Genomic DNA, 23,181 nt, shown 5'->3' on the forward strand with positions numbered 1-23,181 from the left:
AAATTGGACCAACCCCAAACTTCAATAAGGTGGAAAACAGATGCACCTCATAAAAAATATGAATGCTCTGGGGCCAGAACCAAAAACAGAGGCATTGTTTAGGAAGCAGCAATAAGCACAAGCTTTTTTTGGGATACTTTCCTTCTTTAATTCAATATTCCATGACTTCTTATTTTGCTATTTTAACTTCTAACGGTAATTGTATTATTCTCTATATACACCAAATTTAGGCACCACTTCTAGTAAATTCTGGAACATAGCATTTCACTGAATCAATGTTTCAGTTTCCAGGATCAAGATGAGAAGCTTAACTGGTACTACATATAACACAGATCAAGGTTTTATACAATAATAACTAAGATTGTGAGACCTACAGCAGGATGGCCCACCAAAAACAAGAATGAAATTGTCAGCATTTACTGCTGTAAGACATTAAAAAACTATTTACGATTTATTAATTTTATATTGAGACAGAATGAAATGACTCCAACATACCCATGTATTGCCCTAATATGCCAATACCGAAGCTCAAACAAGCTGCACAATGGCTGTGACCCGTAAAGCTCCAGCATGGAGAAGATCAGCCAGCTCATCAAATAGTAATGCAGTGCGCCAACCCCATCCTTTCGGAGCTTTAGGCAGTAATGTCCCTGCTTGCTTAAAGCTTCCAAACACCATGACTTCCCTCTTTGAGGGGCATATTAACTGCAATAAATAACCATAGCATGATCTGGTCTTTTTTTTCTTCACACAAGTGAAATAGATAAGAGTATACACTAAAGCTACCTGATATCGAGCTGTGACCTTCTCACGAGAGTCGACATACATATGCACCTGCAAAAGAGAAGAACAAGAAAAAGATGGCTACCAAGTCTAAAGCTCTATCTTTTGCCCCAGAAAAACTGACCTTTCTGAGAGAATCTGTAAGCTCAGCCTTCCGTCGGTGGAGAAACAATCCTGAATAGTAGAGGATCCATGTTAATCCGAGTTAATACCATTTAATTATGTCTCTCTGATACCAATATATTTTAGAATGAACCAATTGGTTGATGGAAAGTTTACCAAGTGTGCGGCGTCCTTGAGGATCCTCATCGTTGAAAGCCTGGACACTTACCTATAACAATGTAACCTTCCTTAGAAATTACATGGCAAGGATACTTCTAGAGATAACAAAATGTAAAGGCATGTACCTTCCACAGAGACCCAGCATAAAATACTTCAGAAGAGTGCTTCACTTGACCATCACCAAGTCTGTCAACATCTTCAAATTCTACCCTGACAATTAAGTTGACAGATTGTCAACAAGGGGAAAAAATAATTATCAAATTGTATAGACAAACATTAAGAAAATGTTAATTTTGAAAATTGAGAATGAAATTAATGTCATGCAAAAATAGTCTGATGATACTATGTTATTATTTTCCAGATAGGAAATAATCATTTGCAACACCAAGATATTTGGTTGGGAATTTGAAATCTTGAGCAGTCCAATAAACAGCTAAGAAATGCATTGAGAGCAGACTACATGGGTAATATTCCATGGGCCTGATAGCAGAACTGTTATCTTAAAGTTGCCTAGTGTTAGGAAGTGACATCAAGTTCAAGCCAATCCTATTGGTTTCTGAAAAACTATGGACCATAACTGTACCCTATGAACACATAAGGGTTTCTTTGTCCAAATTAGAGAATAGGTTACACTTAAGATCAGAACCACACAGGGACATAGAAGTCAACATCCTCTAAATAAAAGGGTTATCAGTTACTTTGATGTCACTGCATAAATCAGATGCACTGCAGTTTGAAGCAACAATGGATTGTATGCAACAAGGACCTATCTAATGTACTAGTGATTTTAAACAATCCAGATAAATCATCAAATTAAGGAGAATAGTTGAGTGTTAACCCAAAGCGAAATGGAGGAAAATGGCGTAATGGAGTTTTTAGGTCCAAGGATATCGATGAGCCCTCACAACTTTCCCATTCAAGTCCAAGAGTCTGCTCCCGCGATTCTAACATCTGTGACGAAATGCCACATGCACCAGGGTGAGATCCTGCAGCAGCAAACCTGTTCTGTATTTCTGCTTCACACATTCTTCCTCTTTGTTCTGCATGGATATGAACAAGATTGTTTCCTTGGACAAGACCAACTAAAGCTGTTAAACCATCACTTGGTACATCACCATTCAAATCAATTCGTGCTTCTGATTCATCATTGCCAAGTGTCTGCTGTGGATTTCTATTGCCAAGTACTGTCGGAACACGAGAAAATACATAACGTGTTGGAGGCCAAGCTGCACCATGCTCATATGTTGTTCCTCGCCCAATGCCTGCAAGCCCATCAATTGTTCCCCTCACAGGGACACGAACAGGCCCAAATAAGCCACTTCCATCACCCTGGGCATTTGCAAGGTATATATTTCCGTTGGTGCTAGAACTATTGTTTCGGTCATGTTCTTGCCTGTAATAACCAACTGGACCTCCTCCATGTGAATATCCATAAGCCTGTCTACAAGCACATGCACTGCTTGTCAAGCAACAGTTTTTGCAAGCATCAGCCACAATTGCTTGAACCCTGTGACACAGGAGCATCTGAAATGATAGACACAGATCTTAGACATCATATCCCATAACATCTATAGGTAGCAATCAAAAAAAGAATGAAAACTGTTATTAATAGGAACAATGGTGAAAGTTTATAGCTACTGACTTGCAGCCAAAGGCCATCATTTACAGCTTTGCAGGGAAATCCCAAGTCTTCTAGTTGCCTTCTAACACTTAAAAGTGCCTCAAAGGACATGTTACAGTAGAGAAGAGAACCCCCTTCAAATATTTTCATGAAGGCATCAAACTCTTCATCACGTAAAGAGGAGACCTCAGCATTTGTGACCTGTCTCCTACCTACTACTCGGCCACCCCATATGGGCACATTGGACCTACCCCAGTCATTCCGTGCTGTCTCATTACCAGTTAGGCTCATCAAGGACTCTCTTGATTGGTCCCTAGCAAGCCAAAGATTATTATTTAAATTGTAACAAGGGCTTTCCCCGGATGGTCCTTCCATAGCAATCTCCTTTCTGGCAGTTTCAACACCATTCCCCATGTCCATATATGAACAGGATGGCCTTGTTGAATTCATATCAGCTAAAGTTGTAGGGGAGGCAGGTTGCCTCAATTTGGAGTACCTTGAATCCTGCACTGGGTTAGAGCCACTGTTTTGTCTCACTTGTACTTGTTTAGAAGAAGGTAACACTGTGTGGAAGTCTACTACATAATCTGCCAACTCAACCAATATATTATGAGCAGCTTTATGTCCTTCTAAATTTCCTTGTATGTTCAATTGTTGTAATTCAGACTCCGTTGGTTGTTTACTGCAGCTACTATCAATCAAGTTCTTAGCCCTGTGTCCAGCAGAATCTGTAGAACCTGTCTCAATACTGGAGCTTCTTTGTGTGGAATGTTCTGTCTCTGATATGGCACCTCTTGCAAGTAGTGTGTATAGTGCCAGCTCAAACCTTGATTTTAGATAATAATAACAAGCCTTAGGCTAAACTTACGTCAATTATGAAAGACGATTGCAGGGAATAGAATGTGATGTACCGTTTCTCCTCATTAGGTATCCACAGTTCATCAGATGTAAGCAGCGCATGCAGAGTTTGTAAAGAAAGTTTAGGTAGCACCTATTTGAAGATGTCATTTATGAACCAAAATTAGATCATGTAGCTAGATAAGAAAACATTGCATAATACAAACATGAAAAAGCAAGTAAGAGAACCAGCACATGACAACATATCGACAGTCGACACCAAGACACAGGCATGCGAGAATATACCACAAATACTAGGAAGAAAAGTGGGGAGAAAAAGCAGCACTATTGATAAATTGATTAAAATTGAATGAATATTATTCTAGAACAGTGATTTCAATAGACGCTCGGGCACTCGCCTAGGCGCTCGGGCGAGGCGAGGCAAGGCCTGAGCGCCTCGCTTTATGTCCGGGCACCTCGCTTCAAAGAGGCGTCACCTAGGCGCTTGCCCGAGCCCAAGCGTCGGGCGCTTCAAGCAAGCGCCTGGGTTAAACCAAGCGACTCAACCAGATTTTTAGATCAGGTTGGTCTCCGGTGCTTGAGTTGGTTCAATCGAACCAACTAAATCACCAATATCAGGCTCCCTCTCGCGATTTCCCCGACTTCCCCAACCCTAACACTCGCGATTTTGCCCCTGAGATTTCTTCTCTGTTGTCGCTGCCACTGTCGCTGCTCTCTGCTGTCGCTCGCCGCTACTGTCGCTGCTCGCCGCTGCCACAATCGCTGCTCACCGCTGTTGTCGTCGCTCGCCGCTACTGTCGCCGCTCTCGCTCCCGCTGCCACTCGCAGCTCCCGCTCCCACTCCTGCTGTCGCTAGCCGCTCCCGCTGTCGCCGCTGCTTGCCGCTGCCACAATCATTGTTCGCCGCTGCCACACTCGCCGCTCCCGCTATGGCTGTCGCCGCTCCCGTTGTCGCTCACTGCCCTCGCTACCGCTCACAGCTCTCGCTCCCACTCCCGCTATCGCTCGCCGCTCCCATTGTCGCTGCCACTTGCTGCTCCCGCTATGGCTGTCACGTGCTACCGTTGTCTTTGCCTCAGCGGCCTCGGTCTTCTCACACCCTTCTCACTATACTGTTAACAATATATTAATAGTATACTGCTAACTGTATACTAATAATAGTATTTTTATTTATTAAATTAATAATATATTATTTTAATTTTAATACTATTAATTTTATTTATTTAATAGTATATTTTTTATTTAAAAAATAAAAAATACTATTATGATTTATTTATTTATTATGATTTTGTACCCGATTTTCTTAATTTAATAGCATATTTTTATTTAAATAATTATATATATTAATTATATTATATATTTTTATATTTTAGTGCCTCGCTTCGCTCGAGCGAGCGCCTAACGCCTCGGGAGTTTTTGGACCTTGGTACCTTTTGGCGCCTAGCGCTTTTTAAATCACTGTTCTAAAACAATATGCTATTGGACTATGACCACAAGTAATATCCTTCTTTGCAATATCTGATGTTGACAACTCTTCTTTTGAGGTTGGTCCACAAAAACTGATCACCTTTCAGAACATCCCAGAGTAGCTAGAACTACATAGACAAGCAAGGGCAAAATATAGTGATCTATGTGCATTAAGATCTATGTGCATTAAAACCTGATCAGGACTTATACTATTATAACCTTGCAAATCTTATGACCAGTACGAGTCCCACACGTGGTGCATTAGGCTAGGCTATCCTCAAGTCATGCTGCCTTGTATAAGGCCCACACATGTTATCATATTCTTACCTTTAAGCAAGTAAACCAGTTGAACTAAACTTTTGTGATTTTTGCCATTACCCATCTTTGGATATCTATACAAAAAACAAAGCTTTTGTAGCTCAGCTGCATACTGCATAGAATGTATCTCTTTTCCATGTTAATTATGCATTACATTGTAATTTCAATGACCGCTTGGGTGGTGACATTTCAATTATTTGTTCATTACATTTTATTCCAATTATATTGCGCCATCTCTGGTTATGGAAAATGAAGCAAATAATGCAATCACATTGTCCACATAAATTTTTAAAACTACATTTATAATAACAGACCCATATACACTTTATTTCTCACTAAAATATGATGAGAACCCATGATTTCATCTATTAATTATCATATATGATTGTTCAATCAGAAGTTTGGTGGTCATGGGATAATAAAAGTAAACCACCAAAATTGAAAATATTGGCAATCCTACAAAGAGGAAAGAACAAACTGTTCTGAACCAAGATAAGTTTTCAAGCCTCCAAGGGGTCCCAAAAAGTGACTTCAATCTCTTATCTATGTAGTTCAAGCAACTATGACATTCACTAGCATAGCTAGTGTTGAAGGCAATTTTTTTCAGAAAAGAATCGATATCAATGTGATGTATGAAATCTCAACTTATCAAAAAGTGGAGGCTGATATCAACATGAGATTTTGGTAGTGTTATCTTTTTCTGAGATTTGGCAATCTTGTCTCATCTCCATCAGAGATACAATTCTGGTACTTTCTTGGAAAGTCTGACTTACTATCTAAGTCAAGGTGTTTTGCTCTTAGCAAGGGGATAAAATAAGAACAAGAAAAGAGGGCAGATGGTATCAGAAACTTGGTAAGAGAAGAGAAAAGTACACAACAGAAAGATCATACCAGAGGAAGAGGAGGAAACAATGACAAGTAAATGGATGCTTGTCATCCTCTTCTTCCCTTCTTCCTCATCCCCTGTCTCCATCTCCATTTATCGGTCCTTGAGCAAGGTTTACTTGCCTAGTTGTAATGAGTAGAAGTATAGACATGCCTTGACCAAAAAATCCTAAACTACTATGGTCACTCCTAAGATGTCTAGCTTATACAAAGAAATTTATCTCTAATCTTTCTATTTACAATGCATCCTTCCTCTAAATCAAGAATGCACCATTTGTTTGGGACAAACCATTTAAAATGCTTTTGAAAGCATTAAGTAGTATACATTTGTATCCAATTGGAACTGGTAACTAATACCAACATGGAAGCATTGAAAAACTCATATAAGCAAAAAATCTCAGATATCCTTGATCATGAGTCATATAATTGTCACTATAAATAAGAACCATGATGCCAACAGTAGTAATTAGTATTGACATAATAGAACTAAGTGGATCGATCAAGTATCTGGACTGTAAGGAAAAATCATTATTGATGGTCCAAGACCATAGATATTGATAGATAGAACTTCCATGTCTTTGTTGAATAGATAAATTGGCTGAAAACCACATAACTATACTTAACAGTAAAACACTAGGAAAATCTACACCACCCCCCAGTGCTTGCATTCATGAGCTTCAGAATATCCAGGTTTGCCAATCACCTTAAGATTGATCAGTAATATTTCATTACCTATGGTCCAAGGGCCAATGGTAAATAGCAGAAGCCTTTTAAAAGACATCGTCAAAGCTCCCTATAAAAGATAGTCAACAATAAATAAAAGGAATTGGCACCAAAAGCTTTGAGAAGCTCTTTGGGTTTATAGAGCAACCTATCATCCTAAATCTTACTTACGGGCCTAAATGTAAATTTTATAATTTTGAGGACTTCTATGCAAAACAAATCCTAGGGTTTTGAAGACCTAATATATAATATCCTCTCAGGGGTTGTCTCCACCCCACTTGAGAGGAACTAAACCCTGGAAGGATCATGCATTTGCGACCGAGAAGACTAGGAGATCAAGTTCTTAGTTGCATGGATTCATCTAACTAAACTTTCGAATCCTTATATTCTATCTTGTTAATGGAGCATGAGGCTCATATGATCTACTACAGCTTGATGATCTTCATCTTATTTAATGAATCAAAGAGTCAAAGAATTTTCTGGTTGAATTATATTATAGATGAGATATTTGGATGTATTGCATTCATGAACCATGATTCAAGTTTTTCTTTACTTATCTTTACCAAGAGTTAAGATTTATAATTACTGGATTGTAAGATAAATTCCAAGTTTACATAATAGATTTAAGAGATGAGACTGAACAAAATAATAAAATAAAATAAAAGAGTGCTGCAGCATATGGCAAGGCTGTCAGCGCTCAGCAAAACCCCCTTTGGTGGGGGAGGGGGATGGGGGGATGAGGGATCTCAAATTAGGCTTGCTGCAGCAGCATTGAGAGGATGTGAGTTGCCGCAGCATAGAGAGAGAACTGAGTGAAGAAGAGAGAGTGGGAAGCAAAGGACATAGGAGAAAGTAAGGGTGGTGCACAGGAGAGCGTGCAGCCATGCAATGAACAGAAGAGAAAGGCTTAGAGAAGAAAAAAAAAAAATTGTTACAAAATATTTGAAGGATTAATAGCAGTGATTTAAAAAGGCGCTCGGGCGCTCGCCTAGGCGCTCGGGCGAGGCGAGGCGAGGCCCGAGCACCTCGCTTCACTTCCAAGCGACGCTCGCCCGAGCCCAGGCGCTGGGCGCTTCGGGCAAGCGCTTGGGTAAAACCAGGCGACCGAACTAGCGTTTTAGGTCTGGTTCGATCTCCGGTGCTTTAGTTGGTTCAATCGAACCAACTAAAGCACCGATATCAGCTGTCGCTGCCTAACCCTAACCCTGCTCATTACCACTGCTGCTCCCGCTGCCACTGTCAGTGTCGCTGCTCGCCGCTGCCGCTGCCGCTGCCGCTGCTCGATGCTGCTGCCGCTGCTCGCCACTATCGTCGCTCCCGCTGTCGTTGCCTCCTTACACTCTCGCTGCCGCTGCCACTTCCTCTTTTCTCAATCAGCACCCCCTTACTCTCCTCTTCCTTCTTCCAATTCTGTATTATGTTAATAGTATACAGTATATTGTTAACAGTATACTAATAATAGTATTTGTATTTATTAGATTAATAATATATTATTTTGATTTTGTATCTTAGATTTTCTTAATTTAATAACATACTTTTATTTAAAATTTTAAATAATTATATTTATTAATTATATTATATATTTTTATATTTTAGCGCCTCGCTTCGTTCGGGCGAGCGCCTAGCGCCTCGGGCGTTTTTGGACCTTGGCGCCTAATGCTTTTTAAATCACTGATTAATAGGAAGGGTTCACATGACTTATGAGGTTTAGTTCTTGGTGATGTTAATCATATTAGCAATTTAGAATTTCACACTTGTACATGATTATTAACTGGTCCTCCTTATGTTATTTAGGAAAGGAAGAAGGATCTTAGTCATTGTGTTATCTTGATTTTCTACAACTAAGGTAAGTATTCGAATGACTCCGTCTAACCTCTTTTCGAAGTAATGACATATATAATAGTCACATATGGTTTTTGGTTGGTTTATAAAATATTTTATTATTCAGAAAGAATCACATACATATTATGTGTTTGCAATATGTGAAAAAAACATATGCCTTAGAAATATTATTTGAAGTAATTATTGGCCTGCAAATTATTTTATGGTTTCAAATATTACAAACTCCTTTACAAAATCATTTCTGAAAAATACTAAATGATTCTGTGAGATGTTTTATAAAGAACTATATAAATGTTTGACATGATATATGATGTCTTAATTGTCTATTTATTATGGCTATGATCTGGACCCTACCAATGGGGGTTAAACATGGGTATTTATTAATTTCTTTTGGGCTCTAATAAAAGGATAAATGTGTTACCTACATCATGGGGTCAAACATGATTCTCCACCTTGTCATTGGTATATAGTGTGGCTATAGCCATCATTGCTAAAACGACATTTGTTATAATCTATGCTCTTAGCTATGTATATATTGTCCTTTGAAAAAATAATAATAACAATAGCATTAAAGATAAGTTACTCTGAAAATGTTATTTAAATCTTATGTGTTGAAGGTGTACGACTTCTTTGCAAGATATATGAAGTTATGTTATGACTCTGTGGAAAACAAAAAAAAAGTTTGATGCCCTTTCTTTTGTTTAAAGGTAAATGATTGGTTGCAAAATTATTTTAAAGTTTTAATAAAAGCATCCTTTTTATATATCAATTTTGTTAGTGTGCAAGTTGAAACTTACTAGGCTATGGATTGCTCATACCTATGGTTTTAATTTTTTTTCAAATACTAAGGAGTAGATCACACATGGACTAGCTTAGAAGATCAATGTATGTGTCTCAGTGTAGTCAAAAGCACTAAGCGCCAAAAGGCATCATGGTCCCAAAATACTCGAGGTGTTAGGTACTCCCCTAGGCACTCGCTCGAGCGAAGCAAGACGCTCCCAAATATTATAATTTAAAAATTGTATATCATTATTAATAAAAATAAACTAAAACTAAAATAACACATCAAACTTGCATTCATTTATAGTACCAAACTACATTGTCCATATTCAATAACAAAATAAAACAAGATGTGCAACTTTCACTACAACAATAGCAATAATAATCAATATTTTACTTACTACAGCAAAGGCGGTAGCTGCTGTTCACTAGAACAGGCAGCTGCGGTTCTCAACTAATCCAGTGCAGCGATTTCAATAGGCGCTCAGGCGAGGCGAGGCGAGGCGAGGCGAGGCCCAAGCGCCTCGCTTCAAAGAGGTGCCGCCTCGCCTCGCCCGAGCGCCTCGCTTCATGTCCAGGCATCTAGCTTCAAAGAGGCGCCACTTGGGCGCTCGCCCGAGCCTAGGTGTCGAGCACTCTACGAGCGCCCGGGTTAAACCAGGTGACCGAACCAATGTTTTATGTCTGGTTTGGTCTCCGATGCTTTAGTTGGTTCAATCAAACCAATTAAAGCACTGATATCAGCCTCCCAGCATCCCTCTCGTGACTTCCCCAACCCTAACCCTGCTCGCGATTCTATCGCTGACATTTCCTCTCTACTACCGTTGCCTCTCTCCGTTGTCATTGCCTCTCTTTGCTATCGTTGCTCTCCGATGCCATTGCCACTGTCACTGCTTGTCGTTGTTATCACTGCTCGCCGCCGCTCGCCACTCCCGCTCCTGTTGTCGCTGCTCACTGCTATTGCTGTTGCTTCTCTCAATCAGCAGCCTCAGTCTTACTGTTACACTGTGCCCCCGCTGCTCGTGGCTGCTGTCGCTGCTCGCCACTATCGTCGCTCCCACTCCCGTTGCCACTACTGTTACTCTTACTCTCTCTTCTCACATCGACTCGATAGTATACTGTTAACAGTATATTAAAAGTATACTCTTAACTGTATACTAGTAACAATATTTTTTTATTTATTAGATTAATAATATATTATTTTGATTTTAATACTGCTAATTTTTATTTATTTGAAATTATTGTTTTTGTTTTGAATTTTTCGATTTTTTGTTAATGTGATATTATGATTTTGTAAGATTTTTTAATTTAATATCATATTTTTATTTAAATAATTATATTTATTAATTATCTTATATATTTTTATATTTTAGCGCCTCGCTTCGCTCGGATGAGCATTTAGCGCCTCGGAAGTTTTTGGACCTTGGCGTCTTTTAGCGCCTAATACTTTTTAAATCATTGATCCAGTGCATAATGATGTGCAACTTTACATGCACAAAGTTGTATCTTATGCATGCACAGTACCTCCTAATGTTGTTGGAACAACATTATGTGTCCAATGAATTCATACAACCTAATGCATAGACCCACATTATGTGGAAATGCTCAAATGATATTACCACTAAAAGCTTTCCACCCAATTAACAATAAGCAACAAGCACTCATTGCATGCATACTAGATTCTTGTAAAACCAAATTCCAAACCGATTACCATTGATCGGATAGAAAACATAACCTCTAAAAGTTTCATAGAAAAAATTTCAAAACTACTCGAGCATAAAAACATCCAAAGAAACAATTCCAAATACTCCAAATTTGACACATCAAAAATGAGGGAAGAGCAAGGAACGTAGGACGGTAGGATGGCAGCGGTGAATGGGGAAGAGGGGGAAGTGGGAAGAGCGAGTGGGGAAGGGCGGGGGAGACGGGGGCTGTGGTGAACGTAGGAGGGTTGCAACGGTGAACTTAGGAGGGCTGTGGTGAACAAGGCAGAGGTAGGAGTGAGGAGAGAGGAGGGAGATATATCTAGAGGGAGGGGAAGACACTACCTTAGTCATCGAAGGAAGACCCACCGCTGTTGCTAGAGGAAGACATCGCGACTGTCGCTGGAGGAAGACACCGCCACTACTAGTGTCATTCATCGATGGGAGTAACTCCACCGTTGTGAGAAACGTAGTGAGGAAAGGACTTCAGCGTTAGGGCACTCGCAGGTGGTGGTATCTACGATAAATACCTAGTTCAATCACACCATATGAGTATTTTGGTTCAATTCAGGCTTGACCTAGCCTGAGTTGAACCAAGCGAGCATCCGACCCTCCCAACACCTAGGCCTATGCGAGCGCTTAGGCCATGCTTGAGTCAAGTTAAATTTTCTATGTAAATATACAATTAAGGCTAGGCAAGCTTGATGCTCTTGATGAATTAAGGCTAGCTGCAGATAAAAAACTTCGAACTACATCGACCTCAAATGTTTGAAGCTTACAAGAAGCTAACTTAGGGCCACACCTTTGAAAAGGGAGAATTGGTCCTTATAATAAAATGTGGAATCATTGCAAATGAAAATATAAGGGGAAATTTTGATCCAATTTGGAAAGATCGTTATATCATTGAGGTCTATGAAAAAGGGGCCTATAAATTGGTAGACATGCAAGGAAACCATCCAATACTTCCTATGATTGGTTGCTTACTAAAAGTATAATATGCATAAAGAACTGCCATAAAAAGAAAAGATTGAGGACATTAATAACATTCTAAAGTTAGATGAGCAAAAAATGTGCCATCTTCTAACCTCATGAAAATTCAGAATAACATTAGGGGTAATAATGTCAAATCCCAAGTCTCGTTTATGGGTCAACCCCACGTGCAAAATTGAGTCTTGCTGCAAAGAAACTCTTGAGGTTCCACAGGAAAAAGTTAGGTACATTGTGATTTGTGAAAGAAAACCCACTTGGACCTTATCACATCGTAAGGTTAACAAATCCAATACAATTCTTGATATGTATGCCAACAGATGTTAAGGCCTTTAGATTCCACTCCATTAATTATATATTATGCATGAAGGAAAGTCCAAAATCTTATGCTATGGTATATGGTCAAGTATACCTCAAAGTATTCTTATTACGAGTAGTTTTACAAGAAAAAAATGAGCCTTAGGAGCCTAGATAGCCATCTAGGTGTTATATATAAGGAATTTACTGTAAATTAAAAAAAAGTAAAAGGAATGAAAGGGAACAATTATGGAACTGCTTGCAGTTTAAAAAAACTCAGTTTAATGTGCTGTAATGGTTCAAAAAGTCATAACTCTTCAGGATACCTAAATGGGTCTTTTAGCATCCTTTCAATATCTATATAAACTCCTCTATATTGAAGAGTAAAACACAAGAAATTCTAGTGCAAACAAAGAACTGAATTTTTCTTTCTCTTTATATAAACTCCTCTTCAAGTGCAGTCTTGATTATTTCGGTTAATAGGCATTGTATCCTGGAGATAGAATTTTCGTGAAACCATTTGCATCATAGTGGAGAAATCATTTATCTTGAAAACAGTTTCCTAGAAACGCCTTGTCTAATTCTGTTTTACTCAAGTTTTACTTAGATCTGTGTCTTTACTACAACAATTTCAAGATAGATAAGTCACAATGGATTCTGCATTAATCAAGGCACAGATTCATGATGTGGAAAGGCTTGAATGGTTTAGTGGTGCAAAGTACAAATGCTGGATTTATAAAAATCTTCTAATTGTTGACAATCGCCAAGGTGGCTTATGTGGACATGGATCAAACTGAATAACAGAAGAAGAAAACTTTGGACTGCACTTAAACGCAGGTATGTTAATGAAGATGCTGGTAATAAATCTTTTTTGATCAACAAGCACATAGTTTATAAAACGAATAATTCAAAGCCTGCTATGAAATGTGCTGATGCTGGAGAACCAATCTCTGAATCATTTCCAAGTGTCTACCATCATTGGGAAACTTCCAACTTCATGGAAGGAATATCAAAATAAGTTGAAACATGAGAAAAAAATCTGTTTATCTAGATGAGTTGTTACAACACATTCAGATTGAGGCAGAAGCAAGAAGAAGATACGTTTTAACTAATTGTAATAAAAATGATGGTATTCATAATGTTGACGCGTCAGCATCAAAGGCTCCAAAGGGGAAGCAAGGGTCTTTAAAAAAAAGGAAGCATTCTTCATTCCAAAAGAATGAAAATAAAAATGATAACAAGAAGAGCAAGTTTGGCCCCTGTTTTGTTTGTGGAAAACCTGGACATACAGCCAAGGTTTGTTGTTTTTGGAAAGGAATTAACAAGGAAGAAACTAATCTGGTAGAAAGTGATTTTTTGTTGTCCTTACTGAAGTTTGTATGGTCAATTCCGATGAAAATTGGTGGCTGGATTCTGGAGTAACATGTCATGTAATTCATTATAAGAATCTATTTGAAACTTATTAAGTGTTGAATGGTTCTAAAACTGTCTATATGGGAAATTCATCTACTAGTGCAGTTTTAGGCAAGGGTACACCACGAGTCTCTCTTTCTTCTGGTAAAGTGTTTACTCTTTGAGATGTCTATCACATTCCTAGCATGAGGAAGAGTCTTGTATCAATTAATAGGCTTGATGAAAATGGTTTTAAGCAAGGTTCGTAATACCGTACCGTACCAATATTTCGACCTGGGCTCGGTATCGATACGGTACGGTATACCGAGCGGTACACCTGGGTGTACCGAGTACTGTAGTACTGCTATAGTGCTACAGTACACTGCTACAGTGTTACAGTGTACTCGGACCGGTAACAGTCGGTCTGCGTACCGACAACCTGTCGGACCGGTACGTACCGTCCGTACCGGGCGGTATGGCTCGGTACGGCAGACCCTGGTTTTAAGATTACCATAGCATCACAAAAAGTTATTATCTCTAAAAAAGGAACTTTTGCTGGGAAAGGCTATGTAAAAGCTAATATGTACTTGTTGAAAATTAATGATAATATTACCAGTTCAATTTACATTGTTGAGCATGATTCTTAGTCTCTTTGGCATTACAGACTAGGACATATTGGTATAAATGCAACGCATGATGTCTTATGATTTAGTTCCTAAGCAAGATTCGCAATTTCGGTCCGTAATGTTGTACCGACCAATAGTTGATACAGTACATACTGAGGTGTACCAATGGTACGTTGGGACATACCAATGGTACACCCAAAAAAGCATCGAAAATAGCTCCAAAAATACCTGAAAAATAGAAAATAAAAGGTTAGATTAGGATTTTTAAGTTAAAAATAAATATAAATTTAATATAATATTAGCGAAAATAATCTAAATTAAGAAAGAATAATGACACATCTTTTTCGGGCTTTAGGGAATAGCTTTGTTGTACGTTCCAAACCATCCTTCTGTTAATATTGAATTATCTACAAAGAAATGATTTGAATTGTTAGATTATGGTACATTACGAACCATCCTCGTCGAGTTTCATGATCTGAATCTTAGGTGACATGTGACCATCAACTCCCCTACGTTGTCGCCATCATCAATTGAGGCATTGTTGTCCACATCGCAGCCATGTCTCTGGATTGAGCGGGTTGAATCCGATTGAGAAGGTGTTTCGTCGCCTGACTCAATTCTTTCCAACAGTGTGGCTGATGCTACTGTCTTCCCCTTTATCTTTGTCTTTGCATACTAGGCGTACGACTGTCACAGTTAGGTGTCTCGAGTTCCTCGAACAGTCTAACTCGAAGTTATCTGGCTCTTCCGCCACGTTCTGACCGAGGGGAATCTTCCTCTTAATCCTCCCAAATTTGATCCAATCCTCGAATCGTAACCTTGTTTAGGAGAGTGAAAATCTGAGAATGAGAGTGAGACGTGAGTGAGAATAAGTTTAAGAGACTTGAGGAGATTGAGAGAGTAATGAGTTGAAAGAGGGGGGAAACCCTTTCCTATGGTTCAAACAATTAATTTGACCGTTTGAAATAGGGTGATCTTAGCCCTTGAACGGTAACGATCGGATTTCGACCATTATTGCCCGGTACAGACCCTATATCGCCTGATACGGGGTCAAACTATGGTACTGCTCGGTAGAGGGTGGTCTGCATACCGGTCCCCTATCAGACCAGTACGTACCGCCCATACCAAGAGATACAAGTCGGTACGGCAAACCCTATTCCAAGTCTAAGAATATTCTATCAATGAATACTTGTGTATGTTGTGCACAATCTAAGATAACTAAACCCTCTTTTAAATTTGTTACTAGAACATCATCCTTGCAAGAACTTATTCATACTAATGTTTGTGAGAACAAGGAAAGTCTAACTAGAGGAGGAAAATATTATTTTGTTACATTTATTGATGACTTTTCAAATTTTACGCATGTCTATTTGTTAAGAACAAAGGATGAGGTTTTTGATAAATTCAAAATCTTTATGGAAGAAATTGAAAATAAAAGCAGCAAAAAGATTAATAGAATAAGATCTGATAGAGGAGAATATCTCTCAAAAGAGATTATTTCATTTTGTGAACAAAATGGTATCATCTGAGATCTTTCTACACCTAACACTCCATCTCAAAATGGAGTACCAAAAAGAAAAAATAGATCTTTGCTAGAAATGGTTAGTGTTATGATAATTCATGCTAAATTACCTAAGAGTTATTGGGGAGAAGCACTTCTTACTGCATGTAATATATTTATTTGAAATAAGAAACCTAGTATTAATTATTTTAAAGTGTGGGGTTATATTGCATATGCTTTAGATGCTGCTTTGAAAAGATCTAAGTTAGGAAGTTAAACTGTTAAATCTATTTTCTTGGGTTATTTTGTGCATAGTGAAGTAAATAGATTTTTGAGTCTTTGTTCAAATAGAGTATTTGAGTATTTGAATCTGCACATGCTATTTTCTTTGAACACTTAACAATTAAAGATGCAGACAAGTTAGAATTAGAAAAGGGTTTATCAAATGAGTTAAATTCGTATTCTGATCATGCTTCTAGTTCTAATACTGATGTATATCTATTTCTGTTGATCATAATAATTTGCATGATATCGATATAATTAATAATATTGTGAGAAGAAATGATGAACCTAATCTAAAGAGACAAAAGATGTAGAATTGAAAAGAATTTTGGTCCTGATATGAATACATTATCTTATAGAAGAGGATCCTAAATCTTTTCAAGAAGCAATGTCTTTACCGAATGCTAATATGTGGAAAAGGGCAATGGATGATGAGATTAAATCTATACATGATAACATTACATGGACCCTAGTAGAACTTCCTCCAAACACTAAACCTATTAGTTGCAAGTGTGTTTTGAGAAAGAAACTCAAAACTGATGGAACAATTGATAAATATAAAGCAAAATTAGTAGCTAAAGGTTTTAGTCAAAAAGAGGAAGTCAATTATTTTGAAACTTTTTCTCCCGTAACAAAATTTACATCCATTAGAATTATGTTTGTCATTGCATCTAGGTATAATCTTGAAGTGCATTAAATGGGTGTAAAAACTGCATTTTTAAATTGTGACTTTGAAAAAGAAATTTACATCAACCAACATGAAGGTTATATTGTTAAAGGTCATGACAATAAAGTATGTAAATTGAATAAATCATTGTATAAACTTAAACAAGCACCTAGACAATGGTATAAGAAATTTAAAAAGGAAATTAAGAAATTTGGTTTAAGAGCAGTAAAGTAGAAAGTTGTGTATTTACTAAAGTCACTGCAGAATATAAAGTACTCATTACTCTTTATGTTGATGACTTGCCTATTTTTGGCACTAATATAAATTAAATAGATAAAACTAAGAGAATCTTGAGACAAGCTTTTGACATGAAGGACTTACGTCCTGTCGATGTCATATTGGGGATCAAGGCTCTCGAAAGAGGAAGGGAATTTGTTTTAACACAATCTCACTATATAGAAAAGACGTTAAGAAAGTTCAATCGTTTTGATTGTCAACCTTGTAAAACACACCCTCATGTAAAACTAGTTCAAAACGAGGGAACAGCAATAATTAAGGAGAATATGCCAAGATTATTGGAAGCATCATGTATGTTATGAATCACACAAGACCAGATCTTGCATGTGCAATCGGCATATTGAGCACATTCACTAGTAACCCAAGTGAACAGCATTGGAAAGGGTTAAGTAGAGTATTGAGATACTTGAAAAATAGTATAAATTATGGATTGCATTACAAATGTACAACTTCTGTACTTGAGTGTTACAGTGATGCAAATTGAGCATCCAATAGATCAAACTCTAGATCTACTAGTGGTTGGTTGTTCACTTTAGGTGGAACAATTGTTGCTTGGTCATCCAAGAAACAAAATTGTGTTACTTTATCTTCCATGGAATCAGAGTATATTGCAATGTCAATTGCAAGTAAAGAGATTGTTTGGTTTAAGAGAATCTTAAGAAGTATTCCTTATTAAATCTACCTAGTAACACTGTATTGTGACAACCAAGCTGCAATCCAAAATACAAAGAACAAAGGGATAACAGATAGAAGTAAATATATTGCTATAACTTTGTTCGGAGACTTGTGAAAAAAGGAAAGTTAGTGTTACAATACTTGCCACCGAAACAAATACTAGCATACCCTTTGACAAAACCTTTATTAGCGATAAAATTACTAAAAATATGAGAGGTATAAGACTGTTATCAATAAAAGAAATATCCTGATTGAAACCAACTCTATTTCTATAATATCACTCGATAGTGGAAATCAAGTTACAAGAGTTTAAAAGGCAATTTATTCAGAGATATTTGAGAAATGGAAACGATGATACATATCAAGTGCATTGTTTAAGAAATAGTGGGGGGTATACTATTTCGTTAAAGTCCTATATCTGGTTAATGCACTATTTACCACAACAAAAGGTTGGACAATAAAGTCCTTAATAGACATAGCTATGTAGAGTGAGTTGTAGGCACTTTTGATGAGTCTACCTTTGCCAGTAGAGAAGAGGTTCTTTCTTACGGATCACACCGGTAAGACCCCACGAGTACTAGCTAAGCCAGGATTCAATGCAAGGCCCATTAAAGTGCTGCCATATTTAGACTTCAGAACTCATATATAGTGTGAATATGGTTCCTTATGTCCCATTTTCAATCCAAAGTTTAAGATTAGTCTACTTATGGATATACAAACATTATATACATCCCAGAGTTTACATTTTGATTTGTAATTTTATGATTATATTTTTATTATATGTAAATTAATGGGGGATTGTTATATATAAGGAATTTACTATAAATAAAAAAAGAAAAAGGAATAAAAGGGAATAATTATGGAAACTGCTTGCCATTTAAAAAAACTCAGTTTAATGTGTTATAATGGTTCAAAAAGTAATAACTCTTCAGGATAATTGAAAGGGTCTTTTAGCATCCTTTCAATGTATATATAAACTCCTCTATATTGAAGAGTAAAACATAAGAAAATTCTAGTGCAAACAAAGTACTGAATTTTTCTTTCTCTTTATTTTCTAGTTGAGTTATGATTCTTCAAGTAATCAAGAAGTCTTGATTATTTCGGGTAATAGGCATTGTATCCTGGAGATAGAATTTCCATGAAGTCATCTGCATCGTAGTGGGAAAATTATCTTTCTTGAAGACAGTTTCCTAGAAACGCCTTGCCTAATTCTATTTTATTCAAGTTTTACTCAGATCTGTCTTTAATACAACACTAGGTTCCTCTATCTAGGCACTCGAGAGATTGCTTGGGCTTTGTGCATAGAATGTGCTAAGAGTCTAGGAGGTAAGCATAGCTAAATGGCCTAGGTAGACCACCTAAACAACTACTTACAACAACATAGGACTATGTAACTACATAACTTGAATCTTTGATCAGAATCAAATTATGAGATAAAAAATAAATCCATACTCCACTGCTTAAGTTTTATTTTTCGTTACCATTGAGGGATTCTTGTAACATATAATAGAAAATAGAAACTAATAATTAAGGTTCACTCTATAATAAAATGACAAACATACAAAATTGCTCTTCATTTGGCCTCTCATTTGCTAGGCCCATCTATCTCAATCTAATATAATCATGAAACTAAGGGAACAAAGATCTAATACAAATTAGTTTTATCCTTTTATGTTAAACCACCCAATGCCACCAAGAAACACTTGTAGTATAAAAAAAGATTATGTGGGTTTCTTCTTTTTCTTTATCCCTTTTAATCAGTTCTCTACTTGGTTCTCATATATGCATTTGCTGTAAAAGATCTCCTTGGTCCTGTTCATCAAATAGTTACTGGAGAAATAATAGGACTACACACAAGCAGGTGAAGCTAAAGAAAGAATACTTGTAGAGGACATCATTCAGCAAACTCAAGAAAGTTCATCTTAAATCCATTTTTTAGCCAAATACAGCAGTTTCAAGATTTAGATCCTAGAAACCTACTTCTGAACCATCTTGATTGAAAATGTAAAGAACGGTTCCTTATATCTACCAACCTAATTACCTTTGTAGGATAGGTATCAAAAGATATCTATAAATTTTTATATGCCCGTAGAAGAGTTGGATATAAAATGTTAGCCACAAGAAGAGCAAACAGCAGAACAGGTATGATGCACAGTAAAGAGTATGTATTAAACTAAAACCATCTGTTCCTAACCTCTATCAATTCCTTGGTGGCACTTTGACAAAGGTATCCCCAGCATGCATTACTAACACGCTCTCCATGCATACCATAGTCATGGCTCTCTGCAAAGACCTGACTCACAGAGAATGCAATTTAAAATTGGATGAAATCGGAATCTGGTTTCATTAGAAGAAGGAAACTCAAATACAGTCTGAGGGTTCAGAACTCACCTGGTATGCTAAAAAGTTTGAAGTTGAAAGTTCAGAAATGATAAAATCTGTGCAAATGGCACAAAGATCCTGAAAGTAAAGCCACATAAATCTCAAAGGAAAAAAAAATAAACTAAAAACTAGGGAGATTCAAACCCACAGAATGATACTTCACAGAACCTGTAGGTCTAAAAAAGAAGCAACTGCAAGAACACGGAAAGCATTGCTGTCATCAAGCTTCGGATAATGCCCGTAGAGATATGCTAAACCGACTGCAATTGCATCTGGATCAACATTAGCATCATCAATATTCAAGACCACAGTAGGCTCACCAGCTTCCTTCCAAGGACCATGAAGCATATTCCTACAAGAGATCAGGTCAGTGCAACAAGAAAGAGGAAAGAAAATCACAGCATGTAGTGAGCAAATTATAGCTCCAGATGTTATCAAGGAATCCATAAGGTTATTGACAATAAAGATCATCATTTCATATTCTTCTTAACAACCAAGAGATTGATCGGTTAAAATACCTGTGGATTCAAAGTAGCAAGTTCTGAAATAAGCATAATCAGTTACATGACCATTAAGCTGCACAATTGACCTACGTGTTGCTCTCAAATTACGAGAGGAAGAAGCTATAATCAATATAATTTATGTATGCTAAAGGAATACCAAGTTGCATATGATCAAACCAAGAGAAACCTACAAATAAATGCAATAAAAAATTGCAGAAAAAGACTCTCCCAACTAGTATGTTAATTTCCAAAAAAACCCATATATTTTCTTCCTGCCGCACTCGAAGTCCTATAAATCAAGAAACGCCTATTCTACAATGGAACAAAATTGCACCTGAAATAAGAACTACGGGAAAGAATTAACCGGTGGAGTCGGTAGGTGGAGCCCATCGCCAGCACCACTACATCGGAGAATGCACCCGAATTGAACCCCTCCATCTGGATGTGGTCACAGAGGGAAGCAAGGTTACAATCCAAAGCGCGAAGCTCCCCACTGCTCCGATCATTATCAGGCGGTTGGGACTGGAGGCGGGCCAGCGGCGGAGACGGCGGCTGTTGGGATGGCTGCGTGGACGGCGGCGGGACAATGGCCATCTCGAAGGGCGGAAACCGTGGAGGAGGCAACTCGGCCTAGAGCAAACCGGCGGAGGGGCACCGTCGATCGCAACCAAGCCGCCTGCCGCTGCAACCGCCTAATCTTGTGGAGAGATGGGAAGAGCCATTGAGGCGATCTCTATCTGTGCCTCTGATTAGGGTTTCGAGTGCCGGGGAGGGGAGGGCGGGGTTTTATTTGGATTAGGGAAGAGAGATCGGATTTTCACATGGAGACGGAAAGAAAAGGATGGAGGGTTGCCAAAAGGGTCGAAAAAGAGAAACTTTTGGGAGAAAGTTGTTGACAATGGATCGTGATCCTAACTTGGAGTGGCTTGAAAGCCAAGACTGTGCGAAGATACGGGTGTGAGAGCATTGTGAGAGCATTCATTCTTCCAGATGGGAGCTCTTACACATATCTATCCTTACATATCTTGGAAATAGCATATTTACCCAAAACTTTTGATATGTCGTACCAAAAATATTAAGATCTTTCAAGCATGTTTACATGTACCTCTCTAATTAATAATTTTCTAACTATAATTAGTATTAGATAATTGGGATTGCATATGTGGCCCATTACAAGAGGCTCACATTGTCATCAGTCGAACTGAGATTTGATAGTGATCCTTTACACCGTGGCACGATAAGTTGACAAGGTTTGGTTCGATCCCGGGTGCACAAGATTATCCACCTCTAGCAGGTCGGGTTTGAGCTCTGACTTCTGAGTCAGAGGCTCCCTAAGGCTGATTGCCTGCTCCTCGGGCTCCAATCTCTACACACAGGTCGGGGTCGAGAAGGGGCTCCCAACTTTGACCCCTCCGAAGATCTTGTTAATGTTGAGTGGCCAGAGAGAAACCTCTTTTGTCTGACCCCTCGAGGGGTTTTTATCTTTCCCTCAAGGGGATCGATCGTACCTAGGCTATTTATTACCGTAGGCGCTATACTCGGTTTAGCACCATCCCAGTCTTTGCGGGTCGGGGTGCATTCTACGGGCACCATCCTGACCTTTGTAGGACGGCGTGGTATTTGGTGAGTGTCGTCCTAGCCTTTTGCTGGGCGACGTTGTACTCACGCGGCACCGTCCTTGTCACGCCCCTCAAATAATATCCAATATCCATGATATTAAAAATTTTCATCACAAATCCATCCAGGATCCAAACACACATTTGAGGACACTGAAAAACATTCTATCAAATTCACATCTATAAAACCTGTGCAGTTTATAATCATATATCACATCACTCGATAATTCACATTTATGGCAACCCAAGCCAAACTCGACAAACATGAACAACATTTATAAATCCACAAGCTAAATAAATTATACAATCAGAACTCCAATTATTCACCACAAGTTTATATCATCATAAACTAGACTTAACATTCTGAAATTCCAAATAAGAGAGATCTTCTAACACTTTTACACAGTATATCCATTTCGATTCATCGACAACATTTCATTACATACAAAATATGCTTATACAACAATAACATAATAACCAACAAGACTTGCCCATAATTCAGAATAGCTCTCCACTGCCTCAGCCCAATTCAAACATCTCAAAGAGTGACAAGCTGACTTGAAAGATTTATATAATAATGGAGTGAGCTAAAAATAGCTCAACAAGTAACAAAGCATATATAGCACGAAAAGGGACAATTTCAAACAAACAAGATATCACAATGCAAGACAGAATCCAAGAGATTCAAGGATAT

The 23,181-nt window shown here is 38.0% G+C and overlaps 1 protein-coding gene across 2 annotated transcripts; it reads right to left on the bottom strand.

Annotated features, from left to right (window-relative positions):
- Window positions 1-299: 299 nt before the first annotated feature.
- Window positions 300-21,836, bottom strand: LOC135605131 (uncharacterized). Of its 2 annotated transcripts, none has more exons than XM_065094865.1 (12): window positions 21,236-21,836; window positions 20,537-20,720; window positions 20,378-20,446; window positions 20,181-20,279; window positions 3,598-3,677; window positions 2,708-3,512; window positions 1,904-2,589; window positions 1,191-1,275; window positions 1,063-1,114; window positions 908-957; window positions 787-834; window positions 300-705 (listed from the first exon to the last, which is right to left on the bottom strand). In XM_065094865.1, the coding sequence occupies exons 1-12, from the start codon at window positions 21,463-21,465 to the stop codon at window positions 529-531; spliced, it is 2,565 nt and encodes an 854-aa protein (XP_064950937.1). In that variant the 5' UTR covers window positions 21,466-21,836; the 3' UTR covers window positions 300-528. The 2 variants fall into 2 exon arrangements, with proteins under 2 accessions (XP_064950937.1, XP_064950935.1); XM_065094863.1 differs by having other exon boundaries at window positions 21,206-21,836.
- Between the last annotated feature and the right edge of the window lie 1,345 nt (window positions 21,837-23,181).

The sequence above is a fragment of the Musa acuminata genome, chromosome BXJ2-2, assembly GCF_036884655.1.
Source record: "Musa acuminata AAA Group cultivar baxijiao chromosome BXJ2-2, Cavendish_Baxijiao_AAA, whole genome shotgun sequence".
Classification (NCBI taxonomy): Eukaryota; Viridiplantae; Streptophyta; class Magnoliopsida; order Zingiberales; family Musaceae; genus Musa; species Musa acuminata.